The sequence below is a fragment of the Oreochromis niloticus genome, linkage group LG7, assembly GCF_001858045.2.
Source record: "Oreochromis niloticus isolate F11D_XX linkage group LG7, O_niloticus_UMD_NMBU, whole genome shotgun sequence".
Classification (NCBI taxonomy): domain Eukaryota; kingdom Metazoa; phylum Chordata; class Actinopteri; order Cichliformes; family Cichlidae; genus Oreochromis; species Oreochromis niloticus.
This window is the reverse complement of record NC_031972.2, coordinates 30,611,896-30,633,695: the sequence shown is the minus strand read 5'-3', so window position 1 is coordinate 30,633,695 and position 21,800 is coordinate 30,611,896. Positions and strand designations below refer to the sequence as shown.

General features: G+C 38.4%; 1 protein-coding gene across 6 annotated transcripts in view; it reads left to right on the top strand.

The window, feature by feature from the left end:
- The window catches only part of whrna (whirlin a), a 186,401-nt gene that overhangs the window by 68,264 nt on the left and 96,337 nt on the right, over positions 1-21,800 (top strand). For all 6 annotated transcript variants that reach the window (XR_002059577.2, XM_019354423.2, XM_019354421.2 and 3 more), the window contains exons 2-3: positions 11,374-11,592; positions 18,969-19,094. Coding sequence is in view for 5 of the 6 variants with exons in the window: in XM_019354423.2 (XP_019209968.1) it covers positions 11,374-11,592; positions 18,969-19,094 (345 nt within the window). In the remaining variant the exon portion in view is untranslated. The remainder of the gene's footprint in view (positions 1-11,373; positions 11,593-18,968; positions 19,095-21,800) is intronic.

Genomic DNA, 21,800 nt, shown 5'->3' with positions numbered 1-21,800 from the left:
GCAGAGTTTGGGCTTGCACAGTGAAGACTCTCTTACTCATAGGCAGTCCCAGCTTTTGCCACCAGTGATGATCCTAAACACGTTTGCTTTCTGTGCAAGTTTGAGATGCATTGTGAAACTGAAACGCTTACAATCAAGTGGCCATAACAGACTGAAAGCAGTACTGAGTAACACAAGCAGATATGGCAGACACATTTAAATTTGGTTTGGACTCTTGTTTTCCTTTTTTGGATGAAGTTGAAGAACTTTTTGATTGCCCTTTGTATAAGATGAATTGGTTAACAGTCTTTAACATTAGATTTTTCTTTGTTGCCACACTGAGAAATTTTTTTTATCCATCCTGTCATTTGCATAAAGCTAGCATCAATCTTTTTCTACTTTTAACTTAAAGTAGAGATATCAATCACAGAGTAGAATTCTAGGCACGATAATTCACATCCTTGTGAATTGTGATGAAAGGATGGGCTCAGCAGCAGAAAAGATTAAATGAAACAGAGAGAAAATCGTAGGCAGATACAGTGTTACTGCTGATTGCCTCCCGAGTCTTTTTTCGGCACATTTACTGTCAGATTGTTTTTGTATTTTGTATGCAACTTGCAGAGATAAGTGCACATACGTGTGTACATATGCAGGTGGCTGAAGCTATTTATTCAAATTAACATGGAAAAAAAAACAGTTCAAGATGGATTAGGGAATAGAAGGATTAGCGAAGATGGCTTGGGTAGCGGAGATGCATTGTAGATGTTTTCCTCTGGCAAATCCCTGTGAGTGATGACTTGGCTCCATTAAGTCTCTGTGTTTGCAGCCCTGTCAATTACTCATTAATCCTTGAAGTGTTTACTTCATTTGGAGCCTAAACTGCTTCCCTATGTCTAACAAATGTGCATGTGTCGGCTTATACACATAGCACACCACTACGCTCACATTTTTAAATCACTAAAATGGCAAGAAAGATCATCAGTTTGATAAAAGATGACCCAAAGGTCTTGCTAAAGGCCTTTTGACAGTGAGATACTAAGACTAGAACTAGCCAAATATTGGATTATTCAGATCCTCAATCGTTAGATAAACAGGGATTCTGTTTCTACTTTGGATTTGTCGGATCATGCTTCAGTTCAATTTATTGCCAACTTAATTTGTTGTTAGATTTGATAAATTTTTCTGAGCTATTTTTCAAAAAAGAAATTGGTGAAAAAATGAGCTGTACTTTTTAGCTAACAGTTTTGCTATCCCACCGCTGTCAGCACCAACTCTCCTTCTGGTATGTTCTGCATATCTGCAAAGGCTGTAAGTCCTGTGAGTGACAAAAACATTATACAGTCTGCCACATATAATTCAGATGAGTTATTTTACAGTAAATGGCTGTATATTACAGGCAGCTTTCTTCTCACATACGCCATTTGGAGAACAACTTTATAGTCCCCCACTCACCTCCCAATTTGTATTGTATGTTAATGTAACCATGGGTGGAAATTATGTTGGGTTGGTACAAGTGGGTCTCTGAGTATTCTCATCCTCAATCCACCTTTATGAATATAAAATTTTGCATAATATACTGATATGCAGTGAAAGCTCTTAAGCTTTATGTTTTGGGTTTTTTTGTATTTGTTTCTTTTTTAAATGCACATTCCCGCTCATAAGGTTATCCAAAAAAAAAAAAGTAAAATCAATAATCAGGTGCTAATTGATGCTAAAAATTATTATAGAATTTGACTCTTTCACAACAATATTGATTCAGACAGCACCATCTTTGCTCCCTCCAGCTGACACAGAACTTTACTCAGCAAAGCATGAGAACAGCAGACACGCAGCTCCTTCCTTCACAGCAGAAGTAGTTGATGTCACAACACTGAAAAACTCTTTATGAGGACTTTGGAGAGGTCAGTATAGCCCCTATTTCACCAACACTGAAGTATTAAACAGTTATCATAAAAGTTAACCTTTTCCCTTTAGCTATTAGCAACTATCTAAAGGACACAAACTGAGCTTCAGGGAGTCACAGAATTGAGATTGGTGCTTCAGGAAGAGACTCCGATGTAAAATCTTAGCCAAGTTCCATCTGCTCTGGAAATCCCTAAATAAAGTTGATTAAACCAGGATTATACTTTCTGTGTCAAATGTCTCCAATGTTGTAGTGGTTAACATTTTTGCTTACCAAAGGAAAGATTGCTGGTTCAGTTCCAGCCAGAAACACAAATCCCTTGTGAGGTTTTATCAGAATTTTACATTTGGTGTAAAACTCGGCCAGATCAAATGTGCAGTGCCACCCCTTGTGGCAACTGAGTTGCCAAAAGTAGCTTTATTCTTTATTTATTTATTATTCTTTATTTATTCCTCTAGGTCCCAGTGACATAAATCTCTAGACCAGGGACAGCTGGAGACAGTATGGTCAAGTAGGCATTCCTGTTAGACTTATTTGAAGTCCACTGCCTGGAGCACACACACAGTTGGTGCATTGCAATGTTAAATCTCAGTGGACGAGTCCACGTGGTTACAAAAAAAACAGGCGGGCACATGGCTGTCCGCTGTTCATTTGCTAATTAAATTTATGTCACTCAGACCCAAGCCTACCCTGGTGGACTTGTGGATGCAGAAAGTTTAATCAAGACTTAAAGGAGCAGCCAAAAGCATCATTATCTGATAGCCACATTAGCCATCTGTTAAGTTATCATTAAGGTAGCAGCTAGAGGCAATGCTATAATAAAACGTTGGACCTATGCAACATTACACGGTGTCTACAAAGTGTTGTGCCTCTCTGAAAGCCTTGGATTGAAGCTGAGAAAAGTCTACCAGCAACTAGACGTAAAACACTAGCAGCCCAGCTTACCAACTCTATTTGATCAGCAATGCAATATGGTTTCAATTCAGTTAAAGCACAGCATTACCTCAAATAACCTAAAAATATTGCTGTTACTTATTTACTTTTTTTACACTACCTAAGATAATCTTTTGGTAGGTTGTATTGTTCTAATATTGATATATAAATAATAATAATAATAATAATAATAATAATAATAATACCTCTTAATTTTTGCCATTCTTTGCCCATGTGGTATCAAAAATGTCACTGAGTATCAAATATTTTTCTGTGTATAATACCAAGCTTGCAGTTTTCAGCATTGAGACAATCCTACTCCTTCATATGCCTCGCAGTGGTTTGGTCCACGTTCACTAATTGGGACGTGGGTGGTGTGATGCATACACTGGTGTGTGAGTGCATGTTTGTGTGACAGATAAATATGTACGCATACAATAAAAGCACAGTGTGACTGTGTTTGTGTGTGTAAATGTGCGGCTCTGAGTGGTCATTAAGACTTAAAAAAGTGCTGTATAAATGGAAGTACATTTACTATTTACCATTCAAGGTGTGACTGATACAGTATCTAAGCAGCGCAATGTTAATGTGTACTAAATAACAGAAAATAACACCCAGTATCATGTCAGATGAAAACTGAAGGTACTAAAAACATTTTAGTACATAGTCCTCCAATTTTATTGGACAAGGGATGGGGATATTGAATCTTCACTGTCCATTTGACTGTAGCTCACTACCATAAAAACATATTGTTGTCATAATGCATACTGACTGCACCCTGTGCTGTGAAGCTGACACCTTGTGGGTCTACCTGTCAGTGTGACACATGCAAGCTCAACTGATGTGGAAACGAGCTCGTGTGATTCCTGCGTTTGTTCTGTTTCCGCTCAGCGTCGGGGTAACGCACTTCATCAATGCTCACACGCTTCGCCTTTCTCCTAAAGGCACAAACACATGCAGCTGATAGATCGAACTTTGAAAATTGTGCCAACGCTGCACAGCTATGATCCATTGACACCGCTGACAGATCCGCTTTCCTCCCAGCCACACTCGGATTTCCAACAAGCCATCAAACAAACGCACGTTCTACTTTTGTTGCAGCTCGCTTATTCTCCGGAGCTCCCCAGGCCTGCTGTAATTGAACACATACACACATTATGAACACACAATGTAGCAGTGCCAGCAAAGAGTAATCAGTCATTTTAATCTCCTAGGCCTTTCTAAGATAATGTGGGTGCAGAATTACGCTCCTTGTTGTTTGTTGTCTTTTCATTTTGTGCTTCTGACACTTACTTACTTCTGCTGTGCATTGTTAATAGAGCCAGAAAATCCCAGTTTGGGCAAAACACCTTGCATCAGGTAGTGGAAAGCAAACAGCATCCCCCAATATCTGTACTGGGAATCTTATTTTTGACCAGCATTGAACGTTGAATTTCACATCTCTCCAGTCATCCAGTCTTGTTTATTTCACCTACAAAAAGCTGAAATAAAAATAAAACATTCTTTCAGTCAATAACTTGGAACTTTTACTACAAACTCTTCTGATTTTCTTCCATCTAGATTGTAAGACACTTTTTTCTTGAACAACTCAGTTCTCCCTGAGTAATGCAAGTTATTGTTAGCAGCCATTAACTTGCCAGTTACCACACATCAATATTGTTCTTGCTGTTTGAATTTAAAATTCACTTTGAAATCTTATTAGTCACAAGGAAAGCCTTGCTTGACATGAAATGCAGAATTGCTGAGACCTTATTTGAGCAGTCAGTTTATTCTACATTTGAAACCAAATATGGAAATAAAACAATTAATATTGTTACCAAAAGCTCTTGTAAATCAGGAGAAAAACATCTTTTGTCAGAGCAGCAATTTTCTATACAAAAGGTAAGTAAAATTAGCCACCGCTAAATATTTCTAAGAGGATCCACTTATTTGGCAATTCACTACAGTCTCCAATCCTTTCTGAAATTGCATTGGACAGATGTTACATGTATTTTACTCACATTTACTCATATTTTACTCATGTACGGTCTGTTTGGTCAATGACCTTTCCATGTTGCCAGCATCGACTGACACACAAAGTGGCCAGTATCCACAACAGTGATTCCCCATATGTTGTTATTCATATTCAAGTCCAAGCAACTTTTTACATTCCTATAGTAAAAATTTAGACAATACTGTTGACAACCCTTTCCTTGAGTTCATTCACTGGTAAATCTGTGTCAGGCTTGGAATAGTTCTGGGGCCAAGGGGTAACAATAAGCTTGTATTTATGGGACTTTTTAAAAAAAAGAAAAAAGCAAGTACTGTATGTCTCTGCAGTTGGCGATCTATAAGTATAAAATACATCCATGGCCTTGTAAAAATACTGTTAATATATCAGGTATGATCATCCAGTTCTAAACCTGTTCTTTCACATGAAACATTTTTATATCTCTTGACAGATTAGAGTACTCTATGCTTTCTTTGAGGCCTCTGACAGAAACAAAAACAAAGACAATCAAATCATCATGCTCCAAAAGACTCCACCAACGCTGACCTTTTGCATGGTTTCACAAACTAGTGAAACCGTCTGATATAGAGGATTCAGCTCCAAAGACTCAATCATACAGGAAGTCTGAATATTCTGGGCTGCGGGGAGAATAATGGAAACTCTTTCAAGAACAAAAAAACAAAAAAAACCCTCTTAAACACTTCATTAGGATTTCACAAAGACAGTATCACTTGTAAATATATGCCAGGAGTGGGAAGCAATCTATCAGCGCAAGAGGCGTGACCTATAGAGGGTCCTAAAAATTAAAGCGTAACTCCTATACGTGTTTTGCTTTCATAAAATATATACACTTATACAAATAAAAAGAATGTAGGCTTTTATGTTTGTATTTGCGTAATTCCTTACAGAATATGCTCGATTTCTCCTGTGAGCAGGATACTGTGATTGGAATTAGAATTTTTTTTTTAACATAAAACATTAATAAATCGACCAGCACACTGACGAAATGGGAAAAAGATGTTTGTCCCCAGGAACACTGTGTATGAAGTACTTAAATATAGAGGTATGTTATAAAAAATAAAAAATAATTTGTGCTAATAGTAGTAGCGTGGAAGTGAGTGAACAAACCTTTGTGTAACGTTTGTAAAAATAAACCCAAAAAATCTCCTATTGCTGACAAATGTGTTGTGACAGCAGTAAATAAAGTGATGAAAGACGTTTTACCTGTGCTTTGTTGTACTTGAACATCTGTGAATTAGCAGCTTGTTTTGTGTGTCTGTGTTTGTGTGCGTGACTGTACGGGGGTCACACAGTCATGATAATTTCTCAAGCATGTGAAGTCACTTGGTAAAATTAGCTTTGACTGGCTTAATCTCTTAGAGCCAAATCATCAGCCAGCACACAAAAAAATAAATAAATGTAACAGAAGACTAAAGGATTATATTACTTCGCCTTATCTGAACCATAGACTGTATATAAAAGAACTTCTGGGTCTGCATTCTTTATAATGGGTAAGAAGTGCTGACCTCTGTGTTTGCAGGGATAGAGTTAGTGACAGGGTATGCTTTAAGATGCACGACATAGCTACCGTACCTTTCGTTAGCAAGTGGCGTGTGGAAAATGTCAGATGCACTTTTGACATTTATTTAACAAAAACACACAAAAATCAAGGCAATAGCCAAAATGCTAAAAAAAAAAACCCTATTTGACCAGCAGGTGACATCACATGTATAACTGTTTATCTAATTCAGGGTCGTGGCCAAGCTGGGCCTATTTCAGCAGCCACCGGGTCAGAGGATAGATGGTACATAAGTCTATTTTGTCCTCCTAACTTCTTTTCTAACAAAACAGGCCCATTTAAATGAATAACATTTCTTCTTCTTGCTGTCAGATATCATTAGCTCATATTAGTCTCCTTGTCAGCTTGCACACATTACTCTCACTCTCTTTTTCTCTCTGTCTCTATAATTTTGCACCTCATGAAAAACTGTCTAGAATATAGCTAATGCTGCTAATGATTTAATCCCATCCAAATATTGTAACAGAACTTTAATAAAGGCTTATAGCAATTATGATAAAGTTCAGATAATATGACTCTTAAGTCTTAACTAATAGTTGTGGAACCATAGTATATCCAGTCTTCACTATCCCCATGTTTATTGCGTGGTTTAACACTGTGTGGGTCTATATTGTAAAACTGCTGCTGCACCACAAATGGGCAGAGTTAAAGGTGATGTTGCTAGAACCTCATAACGATCATTTTTTATTTAAATGTATTTAAAGATTTTACCGTTATAAATCTAATTGAGGAACAAGTATTTGCATAACTTGTAGTAATGGCATATAAGAGGCATAGAACATAATCAAGGGATTTGTGTTTAGTGTGTTTTTGGAGCTTTAGCTATCCCAGTTGAAAATTATTTACAATACCATAGGGACCATTTAATAGCCACGATATAACCAGGCTTTATAGTTTGACTCCTCAGACCTCCTAAGTAATTTCTTAGTCAGTAATTTTCCTGCCACAAACCTCCTGCAGTATAGAACCGTGCATTTCTAAGAGATGGAAGTGGTTGGTCTCTGCAGCCAGGCTTTGTGCAGTAAGCTTCTGCGTATGAAATGGATTGCCTGGACTCCCGTGAGAGTATGGCATTGTCTGAAAGCGGTTCACCTACCGTTGCCGTTTCTGATTATCCCCTACTATATATTCCATTATTTTCCTAACGGTTTTTGTTCTGCTTCGGAAGCAGTGGTGAGCTTCATCAGCCCGGTGTCACTATCAGCACTTTCAACCAGGGATGAGGCATTAGGACCAGTGTACCCCAGCTGCTTTGTTGATTACTGCTGCTTCTTATTCACAGGACGAGAGAGCCTGTTAAACCTGCTGCCCTCCCACCGCTACCTCCATTACCCTCCATCTTCCCGTTTTCTCCTTGTGTGTCATGTTACCCTAACGCCCTGCTCTCCCTCTTCTCATTGTGTCTAAACACTGCTCATTTGCCTTCCCCCTCTATTTCCTCTAAATGCAGTCAAGATTCTCAGACCAGCACACACAATGATAGCGCCTGCGTGGAGCTATAAATCAAAGAGAGGCTGTGTGCATGCTGGTTGGAAAAGGAAACCAGTCTACCCCTGGACCAAGCAATCACTGCAAAAAAAAGCCACAAAAGTGTGTCACAGTTAGAACAAAAAGTTTTTAAAGCCTTTGGAATCAGGATCTTCATCTAAGTCAGTTATTGAAAAACAAAATCTGACTAAACTAACAAAAAACAAGCAGTTTAATCATCACTTACAGGCTGGATAGATAAGTAAACACTTGATTTTTGTATCTTGTAGGTTGTTGGTGCTAAAGGAGAATCTACAGGTGGCCAGATGTTTCATAGCTGCTTACATATGAGACTGCCACAGCAAACCCAATGCAAAAACAGCCCTAAACTGTATTCATACCACCACAATGCTCACACTAAAGTATAAAATAGGATAGCAGACTCCTTACAACTACGAAAAGTAGTATTAGTTGGTGATTGCAGTGATTTTGCTATTACAAGTAGTCGTGATGACCAACTGCCTTGATCAGATGTGAAGTGTGCAATACCTGCTGTTTAATTTATAATTGCCAAGATTGCAGATACATTGCAACCAGTCTGAGTCAGTCTATGCATCTTGATTCAACTTGTTGCCAACTTTCTGGTTATGTTCCTAACAACAAGCAAGGCTACTGAGCACCTACGTCACTTTGCAGTTAAGTTGCCGTCCTGAAGCAAGTATTTCTCTGTTTGTGGAGGAATTTCTGTTTCTAATCTACAAGGTTTTGGGTAAATTTTAAATCTGAGTAGTTAATGTGAATTTCTATTTAACATGAGTGTGCTTAGATGGTAACAGAACTGCAGCGGATGGCAGCAGACTCCCATATTTCACTGATTTCTCACAGTTAATTGCCATAGTATTACAAACAGATGGTCTTTAATTGACTAAAACTGATAGCAAACATTTCTGTTTTTATCACTGTCTTAATGGGCTAAAGTCGATTTAAAGACTGCAGCTGACTGCGAGTGGTTGCAGACATGGTTCGCATCTTTAAAGCAACCATTTCAAAACAACAAGATTGCAAGTTCATTGCATACAGTCACAATAATTTTGATCATGCCACTATCTAACTGCTGTTTGCCCTACTGTGGCTGTAATATTTCAGTATGCATAAGGTTTTGGTGTGGTCACACAGTACTAAGGCTACATAGGCTTTTGTATTGCCAAAAACTTTAACTGTATCTCTAATTTTCTTGTTACCCTCATGTGCATTTTTTCCTATTTCAGGATTGCACATTCTGCTCTTGATGCAATCCTTGGAAGATGACCAATCCTAAGAGAGAGTGCCGAATTTCCATTTGTGTTATTGCAAAGTACTAAATAGCCAGATCTTAAGAAATGTTTTACTATCATTTTCCAGCATAATGCATCTATGTAAAGCTATTTGTAAGGTCACGTTCATCAACCAACTGTCAATACCAAGACTTTGTATGCACATCTAATACTTGCAGTCCCATCTTCTTAAGTGAAACATCTGACTCCAACTTTATTTGACTGATTATCACAGTTTCACATACTTCAACTATCTCTGTGTGCGATTATTCAGCGTGTTAATGACGACCTGAAAAGTACAGCTGTTGGCGTGTTGTAATATTAGTCAAAGGTTGTTTGTTTATAATCGTGACTTAGATGAAAATCAGACCACATTTTATGAATAATCAGTGCAGAAATCTTCATCCCAAAAAACATTTTTTTGCAACTATAATTAACCGCTTTAGATTATAGATGGTGCAGTACGTTCAAAGCCCTGAATTAATTTTTAAAGGTTCTGCAGTGATTTAATCACCATGCAATACAAATTTCTATCCTCCTCTATAATAACTATAGTTGTAATTATAGCTGTGTCCCAGTTCTAGAGTAATATATAGTGACTCCTACTTATTTCACCATGCTTGTAGGTAATAAAAATTAATTTACTAGTTTTGTGCTGTTAGATTATTAATGGATCCAGCAATGGGAATGCCAATGCTGACTAAACAATGAATGAAGTTTATTTGCTTTTTTCAGTATCAGCCTTCCATCGTGATTATGTTTTGATTCCTAGGACCCCCTGGTGATGTCTTCTGGCTCAGACGGATGCAACACATTTCAAGTTCTGGTGACAATATGCATTGCTCAAAACAAGGAGATTGTTTTTGACGTTACCACAGTCATAATTGACGCAGTTAATCACGAAGACATGCAATTTTCCCTTTCTCCTTCATGCAGTTTGTGGTTTTGCTTGGATGTTATATGCACACATTTCTCCCTTCTTTGCTTTTAGCTTTAAGGCAGCTAGCAAGGCAACTGCTCATGTGTTACTCAACTTATCTGCTATGTATGTTTATCTACAGTTCTGCATTGATGCCGCCCGGAAAGGGAGCAGGAGGTGAAAGAGGGAGAGAGTGCTCAAAGGCATGGCAATACAATCAGGCATCTTCACTGCTGACAGGGTTTTGTTGCCTCAGAATTGAAGTTATTATCTCTCAGCACAAATCAAAATTGTGAAATTGATTCAGTCGGGTTGTTGTGCTCAAAGAGATGGGCCTCCGTTGCAATCCACAGCACTCTGACAAGTAATGATTTTAGTTGTCGCTCGGAGCATATGTTAATAGGCATTTCAACAGAAGCATTTAGTAGTTCCTTGCAAGAACTGTAGCGAGAAGACAAATGAATAAAGATTGATGGGAGGGGTAGCTTAATTGTAGCTCACTAAAGAAGAGAATGGAGGGACACTGTAACAAATTAAATTGGATTCCTGACAAAGAGGAACTTTGGGAAGTCTTTTAGCACGTTGTGGTGTGGTCTTTGTTGTGACAGTCTTGGACTCTAGCTCTGTACTGAGCGAGTATTTCACAAATCTTGAGACTGTTGCAGTATCTGTTTTAAAAATCAACAGTGTGTGTATCGTTAGTATGAAATGAAAGTCGAGAGTCCTTTTGTGTTGGTGGTACACAAGGAGTTTTTGATCATTAAGAGATTCAACCCTATTCAGCTTGATTCCTCCAGACCACGAGGCACATGGGAATGCATCGATCTGCAGAGGGATTGCACATATGGCAAGCTATCAGAAGGCAATGAGGCACAGCCAACAGCAATCTTCTGTAGAAATGTGTTAGAAGTGTTGTTGTTTGTGTGTGTGGGTGGTGGTGCTGTTTGGTCATTTGGGGTTTTTGGATATTAGAAAAGCATTCCAAATATTGGCCGTTTCTCTCTGCAATCTTTAATTTTCTACCAAACATTCGTTTCAGCTTGATTTTTTTTGTGTGTTGTCTCTCACTTCAATATCTTCTTCTAAGCCCTCACACTGATTTTATAACCATGGATGTTTGCGTGTGGGAGTATGTTTTGGCTTTGTCGAATCACATTAAATTGACTCAAGTGTAGATATGCGAGTATACTTTGCTCCTTCAACTCAAGCACATACTGAAAAGCAAATTTTTATTTTTTATTTTTAGTTGGTCTCAATTTACTCTCCTCCGCTCTCTTTTCTTCTCCTCAGGTGCTCAAGGGAAGTAAAAAGCTTTGCCTCTCAGTGCGTTCAGTTGGTCGCATTCCAGGCGGCTATGTCACCAACCACGTTTATACCTGGGTTGACCCTCAGGGTCGAAGCGTGTCCCCTCCTCCTGACCTGCCTGAGCATCGCAGCGCCACTCTGAGAAGAACTGACAGTCAGCGCCGAAGCAACATGCAGCTACTGCAGGAAGGGGATGAGAAGAAGGTAGAGACCTTACATGCAAAGCATTAAACTAGACCAAAAATGCCTTTTTAGAAAAATAGAAATTAGTTCCTACATTGTACTTTTAACAGCCTGTATTTACTATAAGTTTACTATTACACTACACTACATGCACTGATTGGAGCAAAGAAGCCTTCAAAACGTTTTTAGTTTCAGCGTTGGTCAGAAAGAAGCCAAACTGTCATTTATTATGATATCTTTTTAATAGGTTTTGGACAGTATGCGGTAACAACAACAAGAATCGTTTGCTTTGACAAGCAGTTCACCAACATTGTTCCCAATGAGAAACTTTCAATTAAATGCACAGTTAACTGATAGCCTGCCGGTGTTCTGCACCTGTCTTGCACACAGACATCCACAGAACTTCTAGAGAGATGCTCTATATTGACCTGTATGTTTGAAGGGGCAGAAGAATGCACCCCAAAAATTAATGGTGTATGCTAAGGCTACATTTTGTGCTGCTAAAGTAAGTAACAAAGTCAAAGCATTTGATACATAAATCATCAAACATCTCATAGATTTCACAAAAACAATCCTATTTGACTTCCTCCAGTGGCACAGACTAAAAATTTGCCTCTGGAAGAGACCTCATGCTGTGAACAAGGTTTAAGACTGAGATGGGAGTATTCACTTTAGGGAAGGTTTTTCACTGTACTGATACAGATCAACGAGTCCCTGTGCAGCACTGCTTTGTTTGGACTCCGATGCCCACTCTGTTTAACTCTTACTTGAGTCCTTTGAGGCACAACTTGATGTTTTTCTCTGAAGTCCCTGTCAGTTTCGCTTGACCTCAACAAAAAACAGCAAGAAGATTCATACACTTAGGAAAAGAGAAGAGGATCCGAGGATCCGACTCCACTTAGAGTACACCGTTTAATAAAGTGACAGTAGGTATTTTTGACATTTGTCTGCAGTGCGGAAATGACAATGTCCCATAGCCCATTTTAGATACTTTATTCTTGTTGTCTTGCTTGACGCAGGCTTTATAAACTCAGATGAACTGGTGACGTTATTATCAAGGCTAGAATTTTTAGAAAGGGAATGTGTAAAGTGAAGTGAAATGTTTGTCATTTATCCTGTCCCCCACACTCTTCCCACTATAGACATGATGCAGGGTAACTCCTGCCTTTATTGCTCCTTTCAGCCTCTGTGACTGAAGCAAAATAATTAATTATAATCCTAAATGCTGGCAATGCAGCAACACTCAGCACATAACTAATGCAAGCTGAATTATAGTAAACTTTAAGCTCACTCTGATCTTCATAACAGGCAGACTGCATTACTGCGGCATAATGGCTATAGTTAATCTGTGGGTTTAACAGTTTGTTCAGAACATATCAGCACATTATAGCATGAAATGAAGACTCACTGGTAATTAACATTTACACGACCTGCACTGCTTGTCAACTATTTGTATTTAGGAACCTTCCTAAGCAAAACTGACTATTTGATCACATCCCAGAATTGCAGAAAAATGTCGTGCAGAGGCCTTTTTGTGTGGCGTTATAATGCATGTTCTTGTGACTGCATGTTTTCTCACAGGGAACCCCAGCTTCTTCCCCAAGTCATGCCTGTTAGGTTAACTGGTGAAATTCTAAATTGGCCGTTTGTGAGAATGTGAGGAGAAAAGGTTGTCTATTGCACTGGGTTAGCCTTCTGATGGGGTGGCGACCAGTTCACAGTGTACCCCAGCTCTAATCCAGTGACAGCTAAAAAAAAAGGCTTCATCCTCCATCCATCCTACATATTCATAGAGTTCAATTAACTGACCTTAGAGAACAATAATCATGAGGCTGAACTTTAACCATTTTATCACCTGACTGGACAAATACAGCCACTGGATAATTATTAGTCCTACCTTGTAATTTCTAACCTTCCTAAAATGAGACAGTCTATTTAAAAACAGGTTGAATAAATTTGAAAAGATATGTTTCAGATGCTGAATTTTAATGGGAGTTGGTTTTAAGTTTGGTTGTGTGAGCCGGCTAACTTTAGGCACAGTAAAAGAAATGTATAACACTGGATGCTAAAATTAAAAACTTAAACGATAAAAATAATTGGACCTCGAGTGCCGTAAAACCTTACGCTCTCATCACCTCATGACCTGCAGGGAAGGAGCTATCAGAGCTGTTTAAAAGATTTATTGCACTAGAACTTTCAATTTTTTAGCACCTAAGAGCTACATATTAATCTTAACCGCTTCAGCTCTATTAATGCAGACTTCAGCTCTGCATTGCAGATGAGCAAATATTAATCCAGTACTAAATAGTGTTTGGCAGTTCTTTGAAATTCTAGTTTCTATTTCTGATATCATTAATTTTGAGTCATGATATGTCTGCATAGGATGGAGTTAGAAATATGTTAGAAAATATGTCTCAGTTAAGTTTATTTTCTTTTGGAATTGCTTCATTCAGCTCTCTAGTCTGTGGGTGAGACCATGCTCTGAATTATGCAAGCTAGAGTTCCTTTGATCCACAGCTGTTCTGATAATGACAGAACTGTTCCCCTTTTGGATCATCTGAAGCCTACTAATCATTCATTAATTTGTAATGTATGAATTTGTAAGTGAACGGCATCCAACTCCAATCAGGTGCTTTGTATCAATACCACAACTATTGAAAGTTGCTTTGTAGCAGCCGGACAGTACATGTATGGCTTTGCTTTTTATTGGCAAATTTCTTAAAACATCCAATGCTCTCTCATTTACTACTTTGGGAAGGTGGTATTTTATTGTCATTCTACTGTAGTACAGCTTTTTATTAGCTATATTAAAATGTAGCAAGTCTCCAATCTAACTTTTTAAAAAACTAATGGTTTTCAAAACGCCTCTGGCTTTGTATGAGTGCCGCAGACACTCATATTGATGCTTCAGAAATTAATCACTGTTTGGCCAGCTAAGGCTCAGGTTTAACTTAGGATCATAACTTCTTGGTAGTAAATAATTCAAACCATGCAGCAATAAATTAATGAATTACTTTGTTGTTGGCTGCAGGTTTGTCTGATTTTGGTATTTTCTTCCTGCCATATGATGCCACTTATCACTTGTCACTTGTTACATTAGGCACTTGCACATGCGGTATACCCCGCCTCTCGCCCTAAGACAGCTGGGATAGGCTCCAGCCCCCCCCCATGACCCTAAAAAAGGATAAGCGGAAGCAAATGGATGGATGAATATTTGGTCAATTTGAATATGATGACAGCAACACATTGTAAAAAAGGTTGAAATGGGAACAACAGAGGGCTTAAAATGTTATTGAACTAAAAACAAACAGCTGGAGGAACATTTTGTAACTAGGTTAATTGGCAACAGGTCAATAACATAATTTGATATAAAAAGAGCATTTATGAGTTTCTCAGAAGTAAACATGGACAAATGTGCACGAATCTGCAAATACCTGCGTCTACAAATTGTGGAAAAATTTCAGAATGTTACTCAATGTAAAATTTTGAAAAAGTAAAATAAACCTATAAAGAAATAGCAAAACTTTAGGCAACCTGGCACTTAAAATATTTTTAAAATAAATTAAAAATGGAAAAGTTTTACACCAGCCAGCTCAGTAACATCACAGAAAATTGACGAATACAGATTTTTTTGTGTTGACCATGGAAAGAATTCTGTGATCATCAGCTCTTTCCCTGGTTAAGAATCCTTCACAACATCTAGCCAAGGCAACACCAAGAGCATGAATGTATATAGAGAGAGTTCACAACAAGATGCAAAACAGTGGTTATAGTCAGAAGCAGAAAGGCCAGAATAGACCAAAAACACATCACAGCTGGCACAGTTCTGTGAAAAACAACAACAACAAAAAACAAATATATTCATATTTTTACAGATGAAACCAAAACGAACTTGTACCAGAGTGATGGGAAGAGAAAAGTAAAGCGAGGGGAACAGTTCATGATCTGAAACAATCTACAACATCTGTCAAACATAGTGGAGACAGTGTTATATGCATTTATGGCTGCAGTGGAATTGGTGACTTTAGTGTTAATTCTTCCCCCAAAGGGAGACATTATGTAATCAGTCTGTTTGTTTGTCTGTTTGTTAGCAATCTAGTATCCACGGTTTTCAAAATACAATTTTTCAAAATTTTATGTTGTGTTAGATACCAATAACTCCATCTGATTTAATTTCAGTGAAACTCAGGTCAAGGTCACATCAACTGTGAAAATCAGTAAAAACTTTATATTTTACCCACAACTTTTTATGGCTCATCTTCAAACTTCACAACAATATTACAGGCCTTGGGGGACATGAGTAGCTACGTGAGCTAACCATTTGACCTTGACGTTCATTGTTACTGCCCAAGATCAAAGTTGACCATGAAAAAAATGGAGCATGGGCATGGAGAGAGCGTCAAAGTTTTAGTATAGCCCTTGCCCTTTGGGGGAGAGTTGCACTCTCTGATTTATGATAGCAGTAGCAGGATGAGTTCTAAAGCATGCAGGGCTATAATCTCTGCTCAGATTCAATCATATGCTGCAAAACGATCAGATGATGCTTGGCAGTGCAAGTGGATACTGAAGAAGAAAATTCTGCAAATGTAACCCAAGACTTTCTCAAGCCAAATAAATGGGATCTTCTTCAGTGGCCTGGTCAGTCAACTGATCTCAGCCCAGTAGTGCTTTTGAGTTAGTAAAGAAAAATCTAAAGACACAGGCCCACAAACAAACAGCAATCAAAGGTGGCTGCAGTGAGGCCTGGCAGAGAATCTAGAGGGAGGAAATGTATAACATTTGATGATGTCCATGGGTTGTAGACTTCAGTCACTGACTGCAAAGAATTAAAATAAATCCTTATATTTAAAAGTGAATTGAAGCTGGAACTCTGCATTTCAACCACATCTTGTTTGTTTGATTTAAAATCCACTGTGGTTTTTGTCCAAATATTTAAGTACCCAACTTTACGTTAAACTTAACAAATGAATGGCTGGCATGGCGTTATCAATGAGAAGTGGTACAGTTTAACTTTTTATACAGTACCTACAAATTCCACTCAATACAGTAAAATAGTGTAACTTGCACACATGATTGCGTTTGTCTGTCCCAAATGAACAGGCCTCAAGGGCCATTGCTTAGAAAACAGAAACATTAGAACACTGGGACTTCTTTTAGACAGACAAAGCATTAAAGTGATGCTGGGAAATATAGTGTGCCCCAATAGTTGCTATATTGTGCCAGAAAAAGCAGAATGAATCTGGCAATTAAAACTATGCTCCATGTCCTGCATAAATGTCACAGAAAACATGAAAGCCTGCATATTCCTAGAGGTGAGCAAAGGTGGCTCGCTTATCTCCGATAGGCAGATAGCTGTTATTAAAAAGGAGGACCACAGTGCAATATGCTCTGAATGAAAGTAAAACCTCTGCGCCAGATGTCAAGTCTTTGCCAAGGGGTATATCACTTGGATGAAAGTGACATTGTTTAATACAGATATTAGCATATGTGCCATCTTGTAGCCGCCAGTGTGCAACTGATCCCTCGTTTCAAATCTGGCAACAGACAGCTGCACTGGGATCAAACCAAGTAATCAAGAGCCTCATTGTGATGGAGAAAAGTACAATTTAAAGTCTGGCATAGCTAAGCAATACTGAGCCTCCCCAAGCGGACAGAGTAAAATTAGATGTTGTCTCTTTGCTTTCCAAATGTAGATATTCTACAAATCCTAGGTTCATCCAAGTAGCCGCTAATGGCAAATATAGAGAAACCAGAGTGTTTCGAAGTTCAAGCTGGGTAAGCTTGACCAACTGTTAATGTTATTAAAAAGCATTGCTTAGTGCTCTGGTATAAAGTAGTAGAAAGGGGGGGGGAAATGGAGCAAACAATGGGCCTAGGAGGGAAGTTTTTTTTTTCCTAATATCTTTTTATTGTTGTTTTGGGGTAGAATCACATTTGAAAATCATTAGCATGTAATGTTGTGTGTCATAAAATAAGAGATGCCTTTGACATTAGAAGATTACTTAATTAAGTGAGGTAGAGGCTCAAGGGCCAATGCAAATAGCCGTGGAGTTGAGGGAAAGTCTTGATGAGATGACCCAGAGGCACTAAACAATGCCCTGCTAGAATTCCTGACAGTGGGTTTACAATAAAGCAGTTTAACAGTCGAATGAACCCATCATTACACTTGCACAGACTGCAAATAGGACCGCCTAAGTCTTTCAAACTCTTCTGCTAACCAAGTCATGGGGCAGCAGCTGGGTGGTTAATATCTACAGCTGCAGTACTGTATATAACCTGGGGTAAAAGTGCCATATTAAAGGGGAACTATTATGCTCATTTCCAGGTCCATAATTTTACTCAACGACTCTACTTGAGTATTGCCTGATTCGCATTTCAAGATAATCTTTATCTTAAAATGCCTGAGATTACATGATATATTAAGCATACCCCCCTTCAGTTACATCATACTGTTTAAAAAAAATAGAGAAAATATCTAAAATAAACATTTACAACAGTCTGAAGTTTGGGCTTTTGTGATTGCTTGTACATACACTGTAGTATACAAGTATAAGAAAATGGACACATTTATATTTATACTTCTTTATAACATAGCATCTCCAGAGTATACATAGCTCTGAATACAGATATCTGTTTGACTATATGCCTAAAAGTAAGGCCAATCCAAAAATTTACAACATATTTAAAGTAATTTCCTCTCCGCATGTGTGATACATGTGTGGTTAACATTTTTTCACTACCTCGAAACCAAGCACAGAATAATAGTAAAAATGTCAAAACAATCGAAACATTTGTGTTTGCTTCACGGTAAATTCTGTTCTCCAGGCCACAAACCGAATAGACGCTGTGGTTCTAGTGGAATATCTTTTGAAAACAAGTTTAAGGGAAGCACCGGATTAGTCATGCACAGTACATCGTCTACATATCACTCACTCCCTGCAGAAGTACTTTAATTGGGTGGTGTAGCAGAGATATCTTGTAGTCCCCCAATAATTCCTGTGGTGGTTTATTTGAATTCAAACTGTGTCCGATATTGTCCATGCTGCTTATCAGAGGAAATGACACGGATGAGCCTTGTGAACAAAGTGATTGACCAATTCAGAGAGCCGTTCCTCTAATCAAAACAGATTCTGACTCCCCCATTACTGGTGCTGACTCACCGCATCTAAGTAGCTCCTGAAATTCTTCATCTCCTTGCTCTTAAATCCCATCTCAGAGCAGGGCTGTCATTTGCTCCATGCATTGTGTTTCACAACTTCATTTCAATGTGAGCAGCCTGACACCATGAGCAAATCTGGCAGCAAGGAAAACAATTGAGACTGCAGTGTCATTTAAAATGCTGATATTTATACCCTTATTCATCCTGTTTTATTGGTTTCTCCCTTTGTGTTAAATAGGTCAACCTGGTTTTAGATGATGGCCGGTCTCTGGGTCTGATGATCCGAGGGGGAGCAGAATACGCTTTGGGTATTTACATCACTGGAGTGGACCAAGGGTCAGCAGCAGAGTGTGGAGGACTGAAGGTATTGCTTCAATTTCATTTTTCTCTCACTTCCTTGCACTTACATTGTTTATCTAACTTATGTCTGCGGCATAGCTAGTTATACTTTGTCGATGTCTCGCTTTGGAATTCACATGAGAAGATTAGCTAGCTATTTGAAATCTTTTTATTATGCTCCTCCCCCACACGGTTTTCATGCCAAAAATACTTGCTGTATGCCAAAAGTCTCATTATATTGCTTTACAGTGCATCTCACTGTATTGATTTTGCGATATGAGAAAATAGCTTCTTTATATGGTCTGTTCGAGATTGTTCACTACAAACGCAAAAGTACCTGCAAGCTTCATCTGCCGCTTCCTCTGCTGAGCTCAGGCTCTGCTCGGTTTGCCATCAGATAAACCACTGGGTTAAAAAAATATATGCATAATGCTTTTCTTTTAACAGCTATATTACATTATTGTAGCTTGTTTCTGGATGCCACTAGGTGTTTTTAATTTAAACGATCAGAAACATCGTTTGGAAAGCCTTGACCTGACAACGTCGATCCTTTAAGGATCCAAACAAAAAACCTTTAACATGGGATTGATCCTCGGCAGAATGTTTTTTTCTTTTGATGAACAAATAAATGCTGCTGTCAAAGTTAGCTTCTTTCAACTTAGTAATACTTGTGAAGGTGAAACCGTTTCTCTGCTTCAGAGACTTTGTAAAAGGTTATTCATGCCTTCATTTCATCTCGGCGTAACTACTGCAATAGTCTCTATTCATGTGTCAGTCAGTTGTTGCTTGCTCGACTGCAGCTCGTCTAAAAGGCTGCTGTGGGACTCTGACCTGGTACACGCAAACAACACTGCATTTCACCCATGTTGGATTTTAAGATTTTATTGTTCGTTTTTAAGTCATTACATGGGTTGGCACCTACCTCGCTGATCTTTAAACGTTACTCACTGTTATCTACTGAACAGGTAATCCTCGTTGTCCTATTGTACAGATTTAAATATAGTGATATCGTCTCTTTTACAGTAGTTGCTGCAAAATCTTCGGACTGTTATAAAACAAATTTTTACAACTTGTCTTTTAAACCAGACAGAGCTCTGATTATTTTTTTCATTACTATAACTTTAATGTGTTGTATTGTTTTATTATTACTCTTTTAGCACTGATCTCTTGTTTTCAAATGCACTGACCTGACTCGAAATTTCAAAATATTATTGTAAACAATATTATTATTGCATCAGGATAGGAGGCATGCCAGATAAATGCACATAACCATCTAAGGCTGAAAAGGGCAGCTGAAGTCAGTCTTGTTCCTGTGTTTGTCTGTCAGCCGCCTGCTGCTGTTACACCAGGGGGAATGAGAGAGAAAGTAATCAAACTCGCACTGTAACTTACATGTCACGGGCAGACAGCATGTTGTTAGTGGTGCTGAGGCGCAAGAAGCCCGGCAGCATCTCAACAGACCCGAGTGACTTGTACATGCTGTTTAATGTGTTTCGGCTGAGTAGCTTATTTGCTGTCGAGCGTTGAAAACTGACATTAGCAGGAGGAACCTGCCATGAAGACACAAATATAGAAGATATATTTTCCCTTTTGGTTTCATTTTTTTCCTTTTTTTTCTCCCCAAAAATTGAACAGGGCAAGTGATTTGGAGAGCAGATGTGTGCCTCAGTCGATCTTTGTAGTTGATGACTACAAATGGAATTGCGCGCAAACTGATGTTATCAAAATCTAATGATTTTTTCATTGTATGTCAGTTCTGAATATTCTAAGCTGTCATCACTTATTTTTCACAGTATTAATGGGCTGATGCCAGTTATGCTCCAACAGCAAGCCGACGTGCAGACACACTCACACACACACACCAACTGCCAGCATAGCACCGCCTCCTCTTGTTCTCTCACAGCGCTGTGTACTTGTCATTCGTCTTAGTTGCCTTGTTATATTTATCTACTGAGTACCTACAAATTAAAATGATGTGGACTCAGGTTTTCCCTGTGACATTAAATACTGATATTTTTAAGTTTTTAGAAATTCTAGTATCTTACGTACATATATGCATGACATCAATTGTACAATATAAGGAGGAGCACATGAGTAGCAGTTAAACTGCAAATATTGGTGGATCGATCCATACTCCAGTCTGCATGCTGAAGTATTCTTGGGCAAGATGCTAAACCCCATGTTGCTGTGTATGATTGGGTGAATGACACTTACAGTAGAAACGCTTTGATTCCTCTAATGAGTCAAAAGGTACTGTATGAGTATCAGTCCCATTTACCATTTAACGTCCAGCAGTGTCTTGTAATGTTACTTTGTCAGTCGGTAACAAAACTAAGTTGTTTTATTTGAAACCAAAGTGAGTCATTGCTTTTTAGGAGCTGTTGCACCCAGGAGCAGAGTAAAGGGTTGGCCTAAAGGGGTTGGCTAAGGGTTGGCTAAACTAAACTGTAGCCATCCTTTTAGCCACCCCACAAACGTATCATGAAGACTTTATGTGAGTCATATATTCACAGAACTGGATTTATTAATGACTGGAGACAATTATTACATTTTTCTAAAATACCTTTTCCAAAAGCATTTCTCGATATATCACCTGGATACATTTTCACAGCACAGTCTTTGATTTACATTATAAATGAGCAATAAAAGTCATTAATAAAACTGGCTTCAATCCACCATCTAACTTACTCTTAAATTAAACACACTTAAATTTATTGACCCGGTCGAGCTT